Source organism: Cnephaeus nilssonii (assembly GCF_951640355.1).
Source record: "Cnephaeus nilssonii genome assembly, chromosome: 1".
NCBI lineage: Eukaryota > Metazoa > Chordata > Mammalia > Chiroptera > Vespertilionidae > Cnephaeus > Cnephaeus nilssonii.
The window spans coordinates 25,156,774-25,177,653 of NC_137072.1; the positions used below are offsets into that span (position 1 = coordinate 25,156,774).

The following is a 20,880-nucleotide window of genomic DNA, read 5'->3' on the forward strand; positions in this document are numbered from 1 at the left end:
TTATACAACACACCAGGACCCCTTGGTGTGCAAAGTTGGGCATTTTGATGCAGATTCAAAAAATAAGTCCTTTCACTTTTAATGTCTTGTCAAGAACAAATAAATCTGCAAAACAGATATTCTGATTCTATTCCTGGCATCTTGGAGTCCCAAATACCTGGCAGTCATGGATGTAGCCAAAATAGATATTTTATATTACTTTTATTTAAAATTAAATTGCTTACTTTTATGGTTACAAGTAAACTGCTACCAATGCTTTTGCACCATTTGGCAGTCTACACAATATTTTGCCACCCCTGCCTCAGCACTATGTACTAAATAGGAAAGTGTTCAGTCACTGCCATGGCAGATCATTAAGAACTCTCCCTTTGGCTCTATATTCATGATTTCATCATCACTGCTGAAATGAGCTAAGTCCATATTTTTGCTTCAGCATCACATAAATATTATCATAGTAAGCTTGTTAAAAAGGTCACCTGAGCTGCCTTTATCCCAGTAAGCTAAGATAAAATGGTATATAAAATGTGCCTGGACAAATTTAGTCATCGAAAAGCATCAGTTTTTCTTTTGACACAATTTGTTTAGTAGGTGTGACTTGGAAGTTAAATTAATGAAAAACATCCTTACCCGATAGGTGAAGAGTATTTGTACTGTTCAAGGAACCGAAAATATATTCTGTAAAATAGTCTGGGGAAGGTAAGTTTCTTTGCCCCAGACATACACCTTGAAGAGACAAAGCAATGATTGTTGCCGCCAACTGAGGAAGCGTATTTTCATCAGCACCGTCACTGCTTAGTATTCCAGACTTTTTCTGCAGCATTTTGGTTTCCATACACTGAAATCAGATACCAAGTAAGATGAAAATTTTAACCTCTGAAGTCATCTTAATTAAAACGTCTCTGGGATTTCCCCAAGGACAAGGACTAGTTCTTCATCTAAAAGAGGATTAAATTATTTGTGGAAATATGGCTACCATTGTTTTCTAGTCTGAGATATACCTCTATTTGGAAAATACTTGTTTATCTAACATTTCTCATTACTCCTATAAAGGTGTGTCTTCTCCAAGATCTCTTGTTTTTACTATTTACATCCTTTCATTTGGTGGATTCTCTCCAGCTTCAAGTACAGCCTGCAGTAATGACTTTCAAATCTATCTTCCTGACCTTGAATTCACACTGGTTCTGCTGCCTTGTATCATCACAGAGCTCATCCCTTTTCATACTTGCCTTTAGTCTCAAGCTCAGTGTGCGCTGATCACAAATCAAAGATAGCATAGTGTCTGGGATCTACCATGGGACATAGGACATATGACATAGGATCTTTTTCATGCATACAGCAATTTTCCTCATTTAAAATATGAGCTCCCGAAAGGTTTGAATTTCACCTTGTATATCAATAACATTCCCATTCATTTATTTAAATATATATTGGGTGCCTACCAGGTGACAGACACTATGCTAAATCCATTACACATACACTGTCTTTTTATTCTCCCAAAACTCCATCCAGTGGATAATCCTTTTCACAGATCACCTAGCCAAGAAAGGATAGAGCCCCAATTTATACTTAGATCTGACTCCACAGCCTATGTTCTTCAATACTCTTCCTCTTGTATATGGAAATAGATTGAGCCCTAGCCAGTTTTGCTCAGTGGTTAGAGTGTCAGCCTGCAGACTGAAGGGTCCTGGGTCAAGCGCACATATCTCGGTTGCAGGCTCAATCCCTGGCCCCAGTAGGGGCGTGTGTGGGAGGCAACTAATTGATGTGTCTCTCTCACATCGATGTCTCTGTCTCTCACCCTCCCTTCCATTCTCTCTAAAAATCAATGGGGAAAAAAATCCTCGGATGAGGATTAACAACAACAAAAAAGAAATAGATTGAAACCTAGAATGGTGATGGGACTTTTATATCATCAAAGGAAGTTCCATAGCATAGGGCTTGGGACAGACAGATAAGGCTTTACTACTATCTCTGCTATCTCTAACTAGATAAACTTGGGCAAATTGATTATCCTTGTTAACCTTCCTATTCATTACCTGTAAAAAGGGACAATGCCACCCAACACAAAGATTATTAAGATGAGATGAAATAGTGCGTGTAAAACACTTAATATAGTAGTTGGCATATAGGACTCAGTCAGCTCATCTCAGCTATTGTTATTGTTGTTCCCAGAGTCTAGGAGTACATCTGATACTAGCTGGAGAAGATGGCAAGATCCAGATCAAGAAATACCTTATATGGATAGAGCATCGGCCTGTGGACTGAAAGGTCCTAGGTTCGATTACAGTCAAGGGCATGTACCTTGGTTGCGGGCACATCCCCAGTAGGGGGTGTGCAGGAGGTAGCTGATCAATGTTTCTCTCTCATTGATGTTTCTAACTCTCTATCCCTCTCCCTTCCTCTCTGTAAAAAAAAAAAAATCAATAAAATATATATTTTTTTAAAAAAGAAATACCTTATATTCAGTGCTCTGAAAAATTTTTCCCTGAAGACTCCAGGGGAACCACTGAATGATATAAACAATAGAATAATACAGTAAGGTATTTTCTAGAAATATTACTCTGATGGCAAAATAATGAATAGATAGATAGGGGTAGAATTCAAGGGCAGGAAGTCTAGTTAAGAAGTTATTGATTAATTCAAGATATTTCTTGACCTTAAGATAGTAGAGCTAGAGATGAAAAAACATAGATGCATTTAAGGAATATGAAGAAAGTAGACTAAAGCTCTTAGAGGAAAATGGGAAGGAGTGCAGTAAAAAATGACTCGTGTTTCTAGTTTTGACACCTATACACTGAGTGGCCAGATTATTATGATCTCTGAACACATGATAATCTGGCCACTCAGTGTATATCTTATATAATAAAAGGCTAATATGTAAATTGTCCCCTTGACCAGGAGTTTGACCAGCAGGCATGCCGTCCAACTGCCCATGCCTCCCACCCATGTACAAATTCATGCACTGGGCCTCTAATACACACACACACACACACACACACACACACACACACACACACACACTGAGTGGCCAGATTATTATGTATGCGTTCAGAGATCATAATAATCTGGCCACTCAGTGTATAATGGTAATGCTATCCACTATCCCCCACATTTTTCCTAAATACCCAATATAGGTCTGCTGCTTTTCTAGACACTGGAATTGCAATGGTGACCAAAACCAAAAGTATTTCTGCCCTGATGCTTAAAGTTAGTATTGCTAATAAAATAATAATATAACCTATATATATAAAAGCCAAGTGACTGGAACGACGGAACAACTGGTCGCTATGACGCACACTGCAGTGGCCAACCGGCCTAATCAAGGACCTGATCAGCTGCCCCCAACCTCCTGCTCTCCCTCCCCCTGGCCGACCTGGCCCCCAATCAGCCCCCTCAACCCTGATCAGGGGCGGGGCCAGCTGTCCAACCTCCCACGGTCCCTCCCCCCTGCCGGTCAGACCCCACCGGTGCACAAATTCATGCACCAGGCCTCTAGTCAAATATAAGATGACAACTGTGGCAATAGCTTTGAAGGGGAGGCACATGGTACAATCAGGATAAAAGCAGACAACTCTTCTACCCAGTCAGACAGGTCATGGTAGGCTTCTTTGAGTTTGTGACACGCAGACAGATCTGAAGGAGTGGGAGGAAGGGGGACAGTGAGGACAAAGCTTCTGTAGCAGGATGGAGGATGCAAACATGAAGGACTAGAAGGATAGTAGTAGCTGGGCAGGTAGAGTGAGGGGGTCATGGTGAAAGCTTAAGGTCTCTTGGCAGGTAATGGAGTTTGTCCCTTATCCTAAAATCAACAGGAAGCCAAAGGGGGATTTTTAGCAAGGAAGGGAATGGGGGGTACATAACTGGATTTGTATTTTGATAAATCTACTCTGGCTACATGGTGGAAAATAAAAATATTGGAAAGAGACTCAAAGTAATCACTACTAATACAGTTAGAAGGCTATTGCAATGGTCAGGTAGAAGATGGTAGTGATGGTAATGGAGCAAAGTCAACAGGTTAAGGAGATCTTCAGGAGGTAACACCAGTAGGACTTGGAGAGGGATGAGACATGAAAGAAAAATAAATTTAGAAACCTCAGTTTTTAATTGAGCAACTGACTGGATGGTGATGCCATTTGCTAACATATGGAGCAGGCCTATGTATGACCTTGATTTTGGATATGTTAAGTGCCTTTACAATATCATTTTTAAAAAGATGCTGTGTAAGGATACATGGGTCTGGAATCCAGAGGAGAGGTCTGGAATAGAGATACACTCTTGTGAGTCATCTTTATATACAGATGCCCTCGCCTAGAGAAAGCATATGGAATGACAGGAGGCTAAGACCGGGCCTCCGGAGCACTAATGCTTAAAAGCTGCACAGGGAAATCCGAACCTGCACAGGTGAAAATGGGCGCCAGAGACAGGGAGAGAGAAAGAAAACCAGGAATGTGCAGTGTTATACAGGCCAAAGTAGAATGTTTCAAGAGCTACATAAGTAACACCAAAGAAAGAACAAGTTCAGGAATAAAAATAAGCCTTAGATTGTAATACTGAGTTTCAAAGTGTCAGGAAGATATCCAAAGGGAAATTTCTCCCAGATTGGTGCATATATGAGTCTATGGCACAAAAGAAAAATCTGGGCCCACAGCAGAATTGAAGGCAATCAGTATTTAGTTGTGTATGAGGCTGTGAGAGCATACCACTCAGCAAGAGTATGCAGAGTGAGCAGAGGAAAAAATGAAAGTGGGGCCATGAGGACACCAAGATTTAAGGGACGGCAGATCAAGTGCCTCCTTCAGAGCAGTGGTTCTCAACCTTTCTAATGCGCGGCCCTTTAATACAGTTCCTCATGTTGTGGTGACCCCCAACCATAAAATTATTTTTGTTGCTACTTCATAACTGTAATTTTGCTACTGTTAATGAATCGTAATGTAAATATCTGTGTTTTCCAGTGGTCTTAGGCTCTACAGCAGCGGTTCTCAACCTGTGGGTCGCGACCCACAAGTTGAGAACCGCTAGCAGGGTCACTTAAGACCATCGGAAAACACAGATATTTACATTATGATTCACAACAGTAGCAAAATTACAGTTATGAAGTAGCAACGAAAATAATTTTATGGTTGGGGGTCACCACAACATGAGGAACTGTATTAAAGGGTCGCGGCATTAGGAAGGTTGAGAACCACTGCTTCAGAGGGACTTGACACAGAATAGCTGGATGAGCAAGAAGGAAAGTAGGAGATATGGGTTGATTGAAATAGAAAAAACAAACAGACATGACATATGGGATGACAGAAATCAATGAATGAATAAGTTTTATGGATACTTTATTTTTTCTGTGCAGAAGCTTTTTAGTTTGATGTAGTTCCATTTATTTTTTTCATTTGTTTCTCTTGCCCTAGGAGATGTATCAGCTAAAATCCTGCTACCTGAGATGTCTGCAATTTTATTACCTATGTTTTCTTCTAGGATTTTTATGGTTTCATGACTTACATTTAACCCTTTGCACTCGCTTGCTTTTTTTCTCGATTCCTTTATTCTACTCGGGATTTAATTTTTTAAATACCCCAGATTTTACAAAGCGTGGCAGTAGAATAAAAAACTGGAGTTTCTTTTCATACAAACTTATTTATTTGGATTTTTTTATATTTCAAATTATTGATACATTCAAAGAGTATAAAAAGAGCTGCTACCGATGTTAACCGTGTCGAGTCACACTCGACATCTGAGTGCAAAAGGTTAAGTCTTTTCTCCATTTTGAGTTTATTCTTGTGCATGGTATAAGTTGGTTGTCTAGTTTCATTTTTTTTTTGCATGTACCTGTCAAAAATGGGGGACATCTGTAATATTGTCAACAATAAAAAATAAAATAAAGAAAGTTACATGGAGGCAGGACTGGACAAAAGGGAGAGAGCAAAAAGCAGAATGTAGATTGTTGAGAAACAAAATGTATGGGAATAAAGAATAAGAAAGAAGCTCTGACCAGTGTGGCTTAGTTGGTTGAGCATCATCCCCTGCACCAAAAGGTTGCTGGTTTGGTTCCGAGTCAGGGTACATACCTAGGTTTCCAGTTTGGTGTGGGGTGCATACAGGAGGCAACTGAACTATGTTTCTCTCCCTCTCTCTTCCTCTCTCTCTAAAAATCAATAAAAACATATTTTTAAAATAAAAGAATGAGAGAGAAGAAAGTTCCCTCGTGAAGCTCGGCTATAAGGAAAAGGAGAAAGTCAGTTCATCAAGAGAAGAATCAAGAGAAGAATGTTGTGTCTATGTTGCATTCTTGCGACATAGGACAAGGAGTGAAAAGTGCCAATTGGATTTTTTTTTTTTAAGTTTGTAATTGCTGAGCTTGGCAAGAGCATATTCATATCTGTGGTGGAGAGCAGACTGAAAGACTGAATCAGCAACCCAACTTTTGATAAATTTGAAGAAGTAGCCAGAAGTTCCATGGATGAAAAAAACAAGCTGAAATAACAGTATAAACCTCATAGAGGTGTGCTTTTTCCGTGGAGGTTGTAAAGAGTAACAGTCTCAATGTGATATTGAGAAGAAAGAACTCAACCACCGTTTCCATCCCCAAAGTCCTTAGGATGTGGTCATGATGCCTGTCCCCCACAGGCAGGGCTAGTGGAGAACTGGTTAGACCCCCGTTCATCTACCATGGAAGCGTCAAAACATGGAAAGAGCCAAGAGAGGTGGGAGCATTAAAAGATTGATTCAGGAAGATAAAGTGGAGTAGTTGGACAAAAGAGAATGAAGAAATGGAGGGACGATTATTCTCTGGGCGACTGGGGAGGTTGACTGGATTAGAGTACTAAGTTGTTAAGTTGTGTCTCTTGGTGAGCTGGTTAAAACCCACCTGGAGCAGCTCTCAGTGGCTTGACCTGTGGAGGTTGAGTTCTGCTCCGATCAAGACCTGTAAATGCCAGTAGTGGTGGGCCTGGTCTGCCAGCACCGTCTAGTTGGAGAGAGCAGCTTCCTGCAGTGAAGTGTCAACAGGCCTCCTGTTAAAGTCTGGATTGACTGACTTCCTAGCCCCGGTGAATGGGCTAACGTACCCTTCCCGGGAACTGGAGAGAGTGGTTTCCTCCAGCTGGTAATTGTTCTAAGGGTTACGGCTCAATAAGAGCTCAATTCTTTTTGACTGGATAAAGCAGGTCTACACATAATATTGGATTATTTTATTCTGTTCTAGGAATGTTTAATCTCACTAACACTTTCGAGCCCAGGTATATGCAGTATGTGTTGGGGAAAAAAACAGAAATCTGTATTAAATATACACATATCACCTATTTTTTTAAATTCTGGGTTTCCATTTAATCTGCATCAAAAGGCAATAACAGGATGACTAAAATTCTAGTGCCTAATCTGAACTGACCTTGTGTTATATAGATGTTGCAGTGAAGAAATTATATGTAGGAACACCTCCTTAAGTAAAACAAACAAACAAACAAACAAACAAACAAAAAACCCAAAACTGAATTATATGAAGAAACCCTATTTTTTAAAACATATTTATAGCAAATTGGAGACATATATGCTGGTCATTAAGCAGCAACATGATTGCACTGATAACTTTGAGCTCCTGAGAGACAGAATTGAGGTCAAAAACTAAATTCACTTCTACATGTCATAGTCTGAATGTTTGTGTTCCTCCAAATTTCATATGTTGAAATCCTAATCCCCAATGTGATGGTATTAGGAGGTGGGGGCCTCTAGGAGGTGATTAGGTCATGAGGGTGAAGTCCTCCTGAATGGGATTAGTGCCCTTATAAAAAGTACCCCAGAAAGCTTCCTGCCCCTTCCATTATATGAGGATATAATGTGAAGATGGCATCTTGAACCAGGGGGAAGTCCTCACCAGACACTGAATCTGTCCAGCTCCTTGACCTTGGACTTCCCGCTATCCAACACTATGATTTCTCATAGTTCTTGTTGTATACAAGCCACCCAGTTTATGAGATTTTTGTTATTGCAGCTCACATGGACTAAGACACATGTCAATGAATATTCCAAGAGAAAAAAACATGTTTCCTCACACTCTTCAAAATGTGGTGGTAGCTTCTCAGATAGGTCTTTCAGAAAATATGCTTTTGAAAAACTTTCTTATGATCAGAGAACTTTGTCTGCTGAAACGTCACACCGCAAAGAGGAAAGCAAAGTGGTAATTGGAAGGCCATCTTCTGCAGGGATAGAAATGAAGGCAACAAGAGACCAGGGTCGGTTTCCTAACAGTAGGAACTGTGGGAGAGGAAAAGTTGTTGAAGGGACCCCTGAACATATGCAGCATGAATCAACAGCCACAAAAGACATACGGTCTGTGCTGACTGTCATGAATCATGCTTTATACAAGCGTCTTCTTTGGTGAAATAACTACTAAATTCATGTCTCTCAAACTGGTCTGCCTTCTCCTTCCCTGCCTGGAAGGCAAGGTAAATAGACACATGCCCTGACCACTATGGGTCAATCCTTGGAGACTGATTGAAAGTGATGTCATGCTCAGTGTGGGAGCTCCGGAGAAGAGAGCTGTCCTGTCACCTGGCCGGCCCACCCACCCACCTACCCAACTTCTGGCTCAAACTCATCTTAAAATAATTAGTCACTACATTTCCCATTTTAGACTTAGATTTTTAAATTATGTCACTTAACAACCATATCTAAAAACCACAGATGCTTATTTCCCTCAGAAATCCTTGAATGTCTTAGGAATAAATAAGTGATGAAAAATCAGGCTCTGAGACTGTATCTTAGTAGCAGAGTCAGTGAGCAATTGTGCCTTCCTTACCTGGCTTCCAGAAGTGTCAAAGTGCTGCCTGGTGAGAGCCAAGATATCTTCTGTCTCGTTCTGAGACAGGAAATAGGAGTCTTCATCCTGCCTCAGGCTGAGGAGGCTGTGCAGGTAAAACTTATACTCCTTGTTACTCATGCTGAGCTTTGAAGAACAGATCTCCTCCTGGTGAATAATGTAATAGAGGAGGAGAAGAGAAACCCTCTGGACCACTTCCTCTCTGAGCTGATCTTCGAAATTTCCTCCAGCAATTAGCAGCAGGGCATCTGGTTCAAAGCACTGGGGGGCGGGGAGGAGGGGGGAGCATAAAACAAAGACAAAAACAGAAACAAAACTCAGACAATAGTCCTTAAACATTAATTACCACAGTTTCTACTGCTTATAACTCCACCAATAGGAGGGGAAAGTGGGTAGGCCCAATATCAGATTCAAATAAGCCATGGTAGGATTTTTATGTAACAATGGCATCCTCCCAGAACGTCCTTATTCCCTAAGAGTGGTCCCTCTATCTCCTACTACAGTGCCACACGTTGTCCATTTGTTACCTTGAATAAAAGCTGACTCGTTGGTTGAAAGCAATGGCCCATTGTATTTAGAATGAAATCGAAGCTCCTTATCATTGTCTCCTTGGTCTGGCTCCTGCCTCCCTGACATTACATTAGCTTCTCTCCACCTCTCTCAGCAAACTTCTGCTCCTGTGATTTTTTCTGTCCATCACCCAGCTCTTTCCCACCATCTTTCAGGTCTTCTTATTCTCCTCACCTCACTCATCTCAGCTTAAAGTGCCACTCCCTCCTAGATGTCTCTAGCACACACTGTCTAAAGTTGAAAGCTCCCTCCTCCATCCCATGTTCTCCCACACAGTTCTGTTCAGTAGGAATAGAATGCAAGCCACAAATGTGAGCCACACATATCATTTGAATTTTCTAGTAGCCACATTTTAAAAAGTAAAAAGGAATGGTGAAATTAATTTTAATAATATATTTTATTGATTTTTCATCACTTATTTATTCCTGAAATTTCTTAGTGCAAGATACAATAATTTCAACAAACATGCAATTTAAAATTTTTAAAAATGATAAATGAGCTATTTGGCATATATATATATATATATATATATATATATATATATATATATATATATGTTTCAGAGAGGAAGAGAGAGGGAGAAATAGATAGAAACATCAATGATAAGAGAGAATCATTGATTGGCTGCCTCCTGCATGCCTCCTACTGCGGATCGAGCCCACAACTGAGTCATGTGACCTTGACCAGAATCCAAACTGGGACCCTTGAGTCCACAGGCCAATGCTCTATCCACTGAGCCAAACCACTTGGGGCTATTTGGCATTCTTTGAAATCTGGCATGTATTCTAAACTGACCAGCATGTCACAATTCAGGAGAGCCACATAGCAAGTGCCCAAGAGCCAACTAGTGGCAGATATGGCACACACCACTTTTTTATTTTCTTCATAGCACTAGGATTCTACATTGTCTACTTGTTTTTTCCCTCTTTTCCCTTGATGACAACTGGTCCATTAAGTCTGGATTTTGTCTGCTTTGTGCACAATTCAGCCTCAGCATCTAGCACAATGCCTGGCACTGACGAGGTGTGAAAATGGAATGCATGAATGCCATCTGTCTTTTATCCTACGTAAGAGAATTGCTAAAATTTTTTCCATGATGCTTGATTCATTTCACAGCCTATACACAGACCCCTGGCTCATCTAATCTGGCAAAAGCAGGTGTTTGGGGAGATGTGGTGGAACATTGAGGAAAAAGATAGACACAGAGGTTGTTGAGGGGAAGCTTTCCCAGCAATACAGGAGCTACCTTTCCTGAGAGACTGGTAGGGAGCTCCTGAGAATCCTCTGGGGACCCCAGAAGCAGCACATTGCAGGGCAGCAGCCTCAGCCTGAAGTTATCGAGGGATACAAGGCCTGAGGGATACAAGGTTTGCACCACTGTGGGACAATTTATTATATCTTTTTTAAAACTGAGGTATCCTATATAATAAAGAGGTAATATACAAATTGACCCTCACGTCATAAGATGGCCACCGCAAGATGGCCACCCCCATGTTGTCACAAGATGGCCGCCCCCACATCATCACAAGATGGCCGGCAGGGGAGGGCAGTTGGGGGTGACCAGGCCAGCAGAGGAGGGCAGTTGGGGGCAATTGGGCCGGCAGGGGAGCGGTTAGGGGGTGATCAGGCTGACAGGCAGAAGCGGTTAGAGGCAATCAGGTAGGCAGGCAGGCGAATGTTAGGAGCCAGCAGTCCTGGATTGTGAGAGGGATGCCCCAGATTGGAGAGGCTGCAGGCAGGCTGAGGGACCACCCCCCACCCCCAGTGCATGAATTTCGTGCACTGGCCTCTAGTAATTGACATATAACAGCCTATTTGTTTCAGGCGTATAACATAATGTTTCAATATTTATATATATTGCAAAATGATCACCCCATTACATCCCCAGGACTTATAACTGGAAGTCTGTACCACTGACCAAAGCGCCTGAGTCACAAAGAAACACACCATCCATCTCTAAAGAAAAGCATTAATCACATCTTCACAAGCCACAGACTCCAATCTCTCCCCAACTCAACTGCAAGGGACAAGAACTCAGCAAACACAGGGACAGGCTTCCCAATAAGACCAACTCTTAAGATGAATATTAAGCCTCACCACTGAAACCACAGTAGCCTTCCTGCTCCCTAAGTAGTCCATGAGAAAAATCTATGAATTGGTTGCTATTGACAGGGATCACACCAAGACCTAAGGAGGTGAATTAGCTGAAATAGGTGTAATAAAGCCATTCTTTGTACCAAATAACCTCCTGAAACCAAACTATTGGTGTATTAGCTACCAGTTATTGAAAGCCTTGTGTCCAAGACAGTGCTAAGCACTTATGTATTTTGGCATTCCTCAGTGTATAAATCTAATTAGTTTTGAAAAAGGTGTCAAATAATGATTTTTTTTGGATGGGGACCTTATGCATTGTTTTAAATGAAAAAAATAAAAACAAAACAAAATCTAGACAGCCTATATAAAAATCCACCAAATATTTCTGCATAGTATAATGCATTTAGAATCCTAATTCTCCAATTATTTAATGCATAATGAATTAATGGGTACATTTATATGTAGTATGCAAGGATACTACACAGAATCAGGTATAAATTATGTTTTCCCTCTGAGGGAGGTATACTCACAATATATGTAAAAACTCAGTATAAGAGAGGGTAAGTAACATACCTAAAGCCACACAGCTAATAGCACTTGCACACTCTTAATTCCTGCTCTGTCAATGATAGATTTTATTCTCTAATTCCATTGTTTTGTGCCATGGAGAGTATACACTGTGGACCTACCTACATAATTGCTATGCAGCCCCTCACCCAATAATTTTCTCTCCCTCCTATTTGGTAGGAAGAAATTTGGTCAAAGAAGAGGCTTGGGGATTGTAGGGCTCTAATATCTATCAATGAGAATATTTTACAATCAGAGGGTTGAATGAGGTCATGTTTATAGATTTTCAAGTGCTGTTCAGGTTGTTTTATGGGGCCAGCTAGGTAGAAAGAAAAGCTTCAAGAACACGAGGAATATGACCTCCATGAAGCCATCAGATCATGCACATGTGGCCAGGGCTTGGTTGACAATACATAGCAGTGATGTGTCCCCCCTTCACCTTATCTAAGGTGCCTAAAGACTCTTGTCCATTTGTGGCTCCTCCTCAATGTTCTTGCTTTGTCTCTTTCTAGGTTTGGAATAGAAGGGGGGTGGCAAGGGGCAGCAGAGAATAGGGTAAGGTCTGTAACCCTGCAGATGTTCACTCCAGAAATGGTTTCTAAAAAGCATACAACTTGGAAAGTACGTTGGTTTATGACTTTGAAAAGTTTTAAATAGTTATGGAAGTAGCTCATTCTGTCTGCCTAGAGATTTTGGTCACCTTGAATAAATAGATGTTGCCTACCCCTTGCTTTAATTTTTTGAGGCCTGATGAAAGGAAGTTGGACTGTCAATCAAACTATTATGGGCTGAACACTTTGTGCTCTTTCATGATGTTTGAATCTTAAACAAGTTCCCTTCATGGAGCAGGTAGTGGCTTGAGGAAAGGAGTCTGTAGGGAGCATCAGAGGAGCTTGTGTAAAAAAATGTGGATTTCCTCCTGAGCATGGATGGGGCAGAAGCACTGTGGGGAGGGGAGTTGTGCGGGGACCAGAATTTGCAGTGCATCACACTGGTTTTAGCTATGAAGTTTTGCAGTGGTTCAGTTGAGTTTGGGAGAGGATATTTAGTAAAATTATGCAATCACTGGCACCCCAGAGGCATCAAGACCTGTCTAAAGCTCTGATTCTAGTGAAGTAACTTTTTGTTAAAGAAGAATGGACTCCTTCAGAAGTAATCCACTGATTTTTCTTTTAATCTTGTCAGGTGGAGGCATCCTATCTAATAAAAGAGTAATATGCAAATTAACCATCACTCCGCCACACCCACAAGCCATGCCCACAAGCCACGCCCACCAGCCAATCAGGAGCAAATATGCAAATAAACCCAACCAAGATGGCTACCACCACAGAGAGCAGGAGGGAGGCTTGGGTTTCCCCGGCAATGGAGGAAGCCAAGCTTTCCGCCTGCCCTTGCCAGCCTAGGACTCCACTCAAGGCTACAAAGTTTCAATGATAGAAGATACATAAATCCAAACAGAAATGGTGGCAGCCACGGAGCTGGAGAGAGCAGGAGGGAGGCTTGGGTTGCCCCTGGCAATGGAGGAAGCCAAGCTTTCCGCACACCCTGGCTGGCCCAGGCCTCCGCTTAAGGCTACAAAGTTTCAATTATAGAAGATACATAAATCCCAACAAAAATGGCTGCCGCCACGGAGGGAGCAGAAGGCTTGGCTCTGCTCCAAGCTACAAAGTTTCAGTTGTAGAAGATAAATAAACCCCAGATACCAGGGCCTCCGCTTGGGTCGCCAGGGGGCGTGGCCGGCCTGCAAACCACCATAGGCCCCTCGCCCAGGCCGCCCCATGCCCCAAGGAAACCCCCACCCTGATCTGGGACATCCTTCAGGGCAAACCAGCCGGCCCCCACCTGTGCACCAGGCCTCTATCCTACCTAATAAAAGAGTAATATGCAAATTGACCATTGCTCCAACACACAAGATGGCTGCCCCCATGTGGACACAAGATGGCCACCACAAGATGGCCAGCAGGGGAGGGGAGTTGGGAGGGACCAGGCCTGCAATGGAGGGCAGTTGGGGGGGACCAGGCCTGCAGGGGAGGGCAGATAGGGGTGACCAGGCCTTCAGGGGAGGGCAGTTAGGGGAAAACAGGCTGGCAGGGGAGCAGTTAGGCATCAATCAGGCTGGCAGGGGAGTGGTTAGGGGGTGATGAGGCTGGCAGGCAGAAGTGGTTAGGGTCAATCAGGAAGGCAGGCAGGCGAGCAGTTGGGAGCCAGCAGTCCTGGATTGTGAGAGGGATGTCCAACTGCCCATTTAGGCCCGATCCCACCGCCCACCGGGATCAGGCCTAAACAGGCAGTCGGACATCCCTTGAAGGGTCCCAGATTGGAGAGGGTGCAGGCTAGGCTGAGGGACACCCCCCCCCCTACCATGCACGAATTTCATGCACCGGGCCTCTAGTAAGGTATAAGAGGGGAGAAACACAGATTCTGGGAAATTGTTTTAAAATTTTCATAAACTTTGGGGAAAGATTGGTCAAAATGGTTAGAGGTTTTCCATGGCCCAATCAGATTGCCTCCCCCAATGCAGCATCATTCGTGGTTTATGTCTGCCAGGCGAGAGCCTCAGTGACAAGAAGCTACACAAAATCTTTCTTCTTCTACGCGAGCCAAGCAGTTGTCAAACCTGCAGCACCAACTTGAAGGGCTTCAGACCAAAAGATGTTTAGAATTTGATTTGGGATTATGACTAAACCCATATGACTAAATCTAAATTCTCAGATTTTATAAGGTGGTGTTTTTTAAGGGGGTAGGAGAATGCCAACAATTGACTGTAAAATATAAGAGGGAAGTTGTACTTCTCTTTATTCTCCCAAACAAAGATCAGGAAGGATGTTAGTTGATGGCAGGCACTAGCTTTGTGTGGGTCTGTTCTAAGATTCAGTGGCATTTCTGAATTCCAAAAAAGAAAAGTCTTAACAGAGAAGAGTTAAGATAAACTTGTTAGATAAACAAGATAAAGCTTGATGCTTTTCCTTCGCACTTTTCCCATGACAGTTAGACAAGTGGAGGGAGGGGTGTGAATTAAATACGGATCCTTAAAGCAGCCATTCTCTTCCCTTGAAATGGTCTGGGAATCGCCTAGAGATTTCCTTTAGAAACCCCAAGTCCATGGGACAGCTGAGGGGTCTGGGGACCGCAAGAGGGGGCCAGTGAGGAATTTCTCAGCAGCACTGCAGGTACTTCCCACACACTGCTCCAGTGTCCCTGGAAAAGACGGAGTGGACATTTCCTGGAGGAATAGGACATGGAAGGGCACAGGGAGAGCCTGAGCTCCTGGGTCCCAGCTCATTCACACGCGGCCACATGGTCCTCACAGAAAGCAGCCTGAGGAAGGAATCGCCACCTCGGTCCTCTGTCTTACAGATGAGGATGTTGAGGTTCTGCAGGTCCTCACAGCTAGAAGGTGCCAGAGCATTGCTGGCTGACTCCACACACCACCAGGTTCCTTTTCCTTCACCACACCTGGAACCCACATAGGATGGTGGTTTTCATTATTACTGAGTGGAATTTATTCTTTTGGAGTTACTTAATCCCTCATTAAATTAATCAAAACTCCATTCTAACCCTTCTCATTAAAAAAAAGAAAAGCCACAACCAGGCAAGACTATCCATTTCAAAGGCTGCAGCTTGGATAAATTCATTCTTAAATGCACAGTGCCCGCAAATGCTTCAATTTATTTTTTTTAAAGTATTCAGTTTATACCCAGGCCTGAAATAAAATTAGGAACATTTTTTTCCTCTCCACTTTCCTCTTTTTTCAGATATTTGGGGATATGAACTCACCCTTTTGCCCTCTTTTTTACCACAAAATTTCTAATATGAACGCTGCCTCTGTGGACCAAGTCCCTAAAAAGACAAAAAAAGATTCAATGAAGACTGAAGTCCTATGATTTGCCCCAGGATGTGGGTGTTAGTGAAAGCTGTCTCTCCTCACTTGTTGAGAATGACATGGGAGATGTCATGGCTCCTGGCTTATGGGTGGTTCAGGTGAACTGGAGTCTTTGAGCTGATTAATCTGAAATTTGTCTTTTTTTTTTTTTTTTTTTTAACTTCAGTCTCTTCCAAAGAGGGCAAAACTATTACAGACTTCCTAGGAATGGAACTAATTCAAATGGAAGCTAATCTAGCCAAACTCTTAATAATGTCACAGGAACCAAAAAGTACCAAACAACTCCTCCTCCCCAAAGAACAGTTCTTCATGTTTACATTCCCCCTGGCTAAAGGAGTATTCCAGCAGCCTTAATAAGGCACATCATGTCATTAGAGAACATTTCCCTGAAGCCAATTCTCAGAGGACATTAATAAGATTTGATTCCTACTTATTTCCAGTGGGAAGTCTTATGTTGCTATATATATAAATTAATGTCATCACAGATGAGTTGCCGATTAGAACACATGTTTTCTCTGGGAACCCCTGGGGATAGTACTAATTATTGAATTATTTATTGTTTGCACAGAGCAGAGAAAAATTCTATGAGCAAGACCCTTCGGTCATGAAAAACAAAACACTGGCCAGAAATGTTGTCCCGAGAACCAAGGGGGATTGAGAAAGTTGGCCAAAATTTATTTTGGGGGGGCAGTTATTTGCTTGTCTTATTGATTGTGTGGCATATTCATTTATGTATTTGTTTGTGGGTTCATTCTGAAAAATCTCATCAGGCAGGAAAGGAATGGTAACTCGTGTTTTTCTTTGGAGTCAGTTTAGGACATGGGTTCTTACCGCTTGTGCTGCTGCTATCCATCTCCCCACCATGCCACCCACCCACCCACCCTAATGCGGGGACATGTTGAGCCCACATTAATGCTGATTGTTAAAATTCCATGCTAGGCAAAACCAACCTCAATCTCCAGAAGAGGAACCCCCAACATGGGCATTTTGTGAAATCTGCCGGGTGACACGGATGTGCAGCCAGGGTCTGAGCCCTGGGATTGGACCCCAGGAGCCTGGGCCTCGTTGTAGCTTTGCCCATGGCACTCCCATCCCCCAGCTCAGATCCCCTATTGCCCAAAAGACGATTCTCACTACCCACCACGCAAAAAATTAGAAAATGCCAGTTGATATCCAGGAAAAAGTACTTAAAAATTTCAACATCAGACAACTATCCGATTGCTATTTTCAAGCCTCAGAAAACAAATAGCTTGTATCCAACCAATCACGTACAAGTTCCCAGCAAACTCCCGAAAGAGATGAGTACACCAGAAAGAAGACAGCACGACATCCCCACTCACACGTGAATACCTCCCAACCTGCGGAAGGGGGGGTGCAGCAACACGTTCATAAACATTGCCATTTTAATAAAAAAAAAAAAAAAAGAAAATGTTCCCTGCCTTCAGCTGCTATACGCAGGACACCGAACGACTTCTGTCTCCCAAACAGGGGAGCCATGAGGCCACAGTGCACTGCGCTCTTGGTTACTGGAAGGTCCGCGCTGATGCTGAGTTACCGAAGGTGAAGGCTGGGGAATCCCGCTCTCTTTGGGGAATGCCCTGGTCCCTGATCCCATTCTATGGCACTGACCAGGTTGCAGCCTCCTCGCATTCCATTGGTCCTCCGTGGGCAGCCCGTTTCCTCCAACAGTGTTCGGATGAGGCTCCTAGAGTGGTTCAGGGGCGGGTGGTCGCCCGCAGAGAGGGCGCGGAGGACGTCAGTCAGCTGGCCAGGACCCCAAGCGCCGCTGCTGTCCCGGGCGGAGCGTTTCTCTGTCCCGGTGGAGGGCACAAGGCCGAGGAGAAGGAGCAATGGCAGGCAGCACCCCGAGAGCCTTGTCCGGAAGCACATTTCCACTCCTCCTGGGCCTGCCGTCTGTCTCCGATGGAGTAGAAGGCGGACGGGTTTGGTGGTGTCCACGGTGTGCACTTGCACCGGAGGAATTTCTGTGGCGAAGGGGGAAAATAAGGCTTTAATTATTATGCCTGCAACGTGTTGGAAAGGGCTCATTAATTGGGTGGCTAAGCTGCTTTGCAATGACAAGCTGTTTCTGAACAACAGGGGGTCTGGTCTGTAGGTCATGGCTAACCCCAAACAGCAGGAAACCATCCTGGCTGTAGGCTTTCAAACTGTAGGGAAACCAAGAACGTTGCTGCATCGCCTTTCTGAACTAAACCTAGAGTCAAAAATTAAGAAGAATACGTTTCTCTGTTCATCCTGGTATAAGTCACAGGACCCCGGGACAGGAAACACCCTCATTTATCTCCTTGTTAAGGAAAGCTCCCAGTGGTTTGTGGTCCCGATCACTGAAACATGTAAATAAAACTAAAGAGAAAATAAATTTTAAAAAATTGCCAATGTCATGTAGAGTTAGAAGGTTTTATGTAAAGAAGGGTGCTGGAAGAAAAATAGTAACATTCAGAAAACACTGGTCAGTCTTTAGACTTTAGTTTATTTAAAGTACAAATGATCTTACAAAAAATAAAAAGAATTTCAAGACCTCATGAGCCATGATAAATCCACATACTCAGTGGTCATTAAAGGGGTAAGAGGACAACTTCAGAGCCAATCAGCTTCTGGAACAAAATTTAATCTCTTCAAACAACTGCTTACGAAATGCCAAATGTTAACAGTATCTCATGTCAGATTTTGGTGCAGAGATGAGCTAATAATGACTGTGGGGTAGGAACAAAAATATTGGGATTACTTTTATAGTTTTGTTTTTTTTAAAAAAAGGGTGGAAGAGTTAAGATTCTTCGGTTAGCAATTTAAAAAATGACAGAAGATGATACAAACATTTCTAAACCCAGTGCTTACCTTCAGAAGAAAGACAAATGGCTATTTATCTGGAGCTCTGTGGCCTTTTAAGTCTCAGAGAGCATTTTGTGGTTACAAAGTCCTCTGTTTTTAAAATTCCTTGACTGTGTGCTGGGAGCTGGAAGGGATTATTCCAGTGCCGTGAAGTTTCCAGTTGCCATGGAGAGAGCGGCTCTGAAGGTAACAATGAAGGTGGATAAAAGGGAGAACTTTCCTCTGGCAGGTTTTCAGGAAAATCAAATAAAAGGGGTTCGTGAACCTGACTTTTTCATATTAATATTTACCAATGTTCACAGAGTCCCCGGCAGTCACCTGCCTTTTAAGGGGCAGGGCAGATCGAAGTCAAAGGATTTCACCTTGTAGAATGGAAAAGTTTTAGTGTCCGATTAAGGTTTTTTGTGTTGTTGTTTTTTTCTTTCCAGTTGGTTCTGTGATACCTGTTTCAGCCACACTCCAACCAAGGGTTTGTGGAAAAGATAGACTCTTTAGAATCTTATTTCTTTTACAAGGTAGAGAGGTTTAACAGATTGAACATGGTTGTAAATTCATAAATAGATATTTTCAAATGAGAAGGAAAGTATTTGTGGGAGGAACAAAGTTCTTACCTGGGAAGTAAGTGGGTGTGAATGGAGAACTTTGATTAGCTGAGTCTGTTATGATCCCTGTATCTGCAGTAGAAGTGACTACATAGGATCCTTCAGACTCTAAAACAGGCTCTCAATAAATTACTAGTGAATAAATGACTACAAGAACAAAGTGGTAAATTTTATAGGACATAAGAGAAGGTAAAACACAAACTTTCAAAGTGGACTGAGTACACATAAACGGCACATAGTACACAGAAACACAAAGTGACTCTGAAGAATGATGGATAGAGATTTATGAGTTCAATGCCATAGGTGGTAGATGGGAAGGAGTGGGGCTACTTGTGAAGAGACAGAGGAAATGAGAAGAGAAAGAAGTTAGGATAGTTTCCTCAATCACTAATTGGATATGAAAACTTGGAACAAAAGGGTGAGATAATCCTAAAAGAATGCTGGTAACATTGATAGGAATATGGGTGGCACAATAGCTCCCAGAAAATGCCTGGTTTCTCATTAATTCCAAATATGGAGCACTTGGATTCATCTAAACTGTCAAGGGAAGGGGCTTGGCCTGCGGTGGTGAAACCCAATGCAGTTCCAGCCGCCTGCTGCAAGAAAAGCCAAATTCATGAGACAGTGCTGCTGAGAAGGAAAAGGGTTTACTAGTATTCAAATGCTGGTCACCTGAGAAGATGGGGGACTCTCGTCCCAAAGCCCATTTTAACATCTCAGTGCGGGCAGGGGTTTTTATCAGGAAGGAAAAGGAAAGCAGAACAAAGATGTCAGGGGGAGGGGGCTGTGGACATGCAGGCAGTGTTCTTGCTGGTCCTGATATAGATCTTTAACATCAGCCAAAGTCTTTTTTTTTTTTAAATATATTTTATTGATTTTTTTACAGAGAGAAAGGGAGAGGGATAGAAAGCTAGAAACATCGATGAGAGAGAAACATCGACCAGCTGCCTCCTGCACATCCCCCACCGGGGATGTGCCCGCAACCAAGGTACATGCCCCTGACCGGAATCGAACCCGGGACCCTTCAGTCCGCAGGCCGACGCTCTATCCACTGAGCCAAACCGGTTTTGGCAGCCAAAGTCTTGTATTCAAGCTGCCCCAGGCCCATGCAGGATCCAGAACAGTTGGTTTCTTCAATATACAAAAAAAAAAAAAAAGGGGGGGGGTGCGGTTTCTTAGCGATGTATGGCAGGCATGACTAACCTGGCCTTTTTTGAAGACTTATATCCTGCTTTCTGACCCAGAGAAAAGTATTGGTCATTATACTGTATGTTATTTACTAGAGAAGGTTGTTTTTCAGGTTAGCGAAGATTTCGCGGAAGATGTGCTGGATGTACAGGCTGCGCAGGACGTCTTCCCACAGGCCTGATCTGGATCTTTAAGGCCACCATTCCTGAGTTGGCCATCTGGGCTTTCTTCCCACTGAATTCCTGTTGACTGGGTGGTTGGCATCAGCCGGGTGGGCCTGGAGGCTGGGGCTCTTGCTAGGCTCACACAGGAATGGAGAC

General features: G+C 42.9%; 1 protein-coding gene across 3 annotated transcripts in view; it reads right to left on the reverse strand.

The window, feature by feature from the left end:
* SLC39A12 (solute carrier family 39 member 12) overlaps positions 1-17,810 on the reverse strand; it is a gene marked incomplete at both ends in the record, with an annotated part of 69,266 nt that extends 51,456 nt beyond the window's left edge. For 2 of the 3 annotated variants that reach the window (XM_079774018.1, XM_079774017.1), the window contains 3 exons: positions 628-835; positions 8,786-9,067; positions 17,550-17,669. In XM_079774018.1, coding sequence (XP_079630144.1) covers positions 628-835; positions 8,786-9,067; positions 17,550-17,570 — 511 coding nt within the window. Of the gene's footprint in view, positions 1-627; positions 836-8,785; positions 9,068-17,549 lie in introns of all 3 variants that reach the window. The other variant, XM_079774016.1, reaches the window with a different exon arrangement.
* Positions 17,811-20,880: the final 3,070 nt, after the last annotated feature.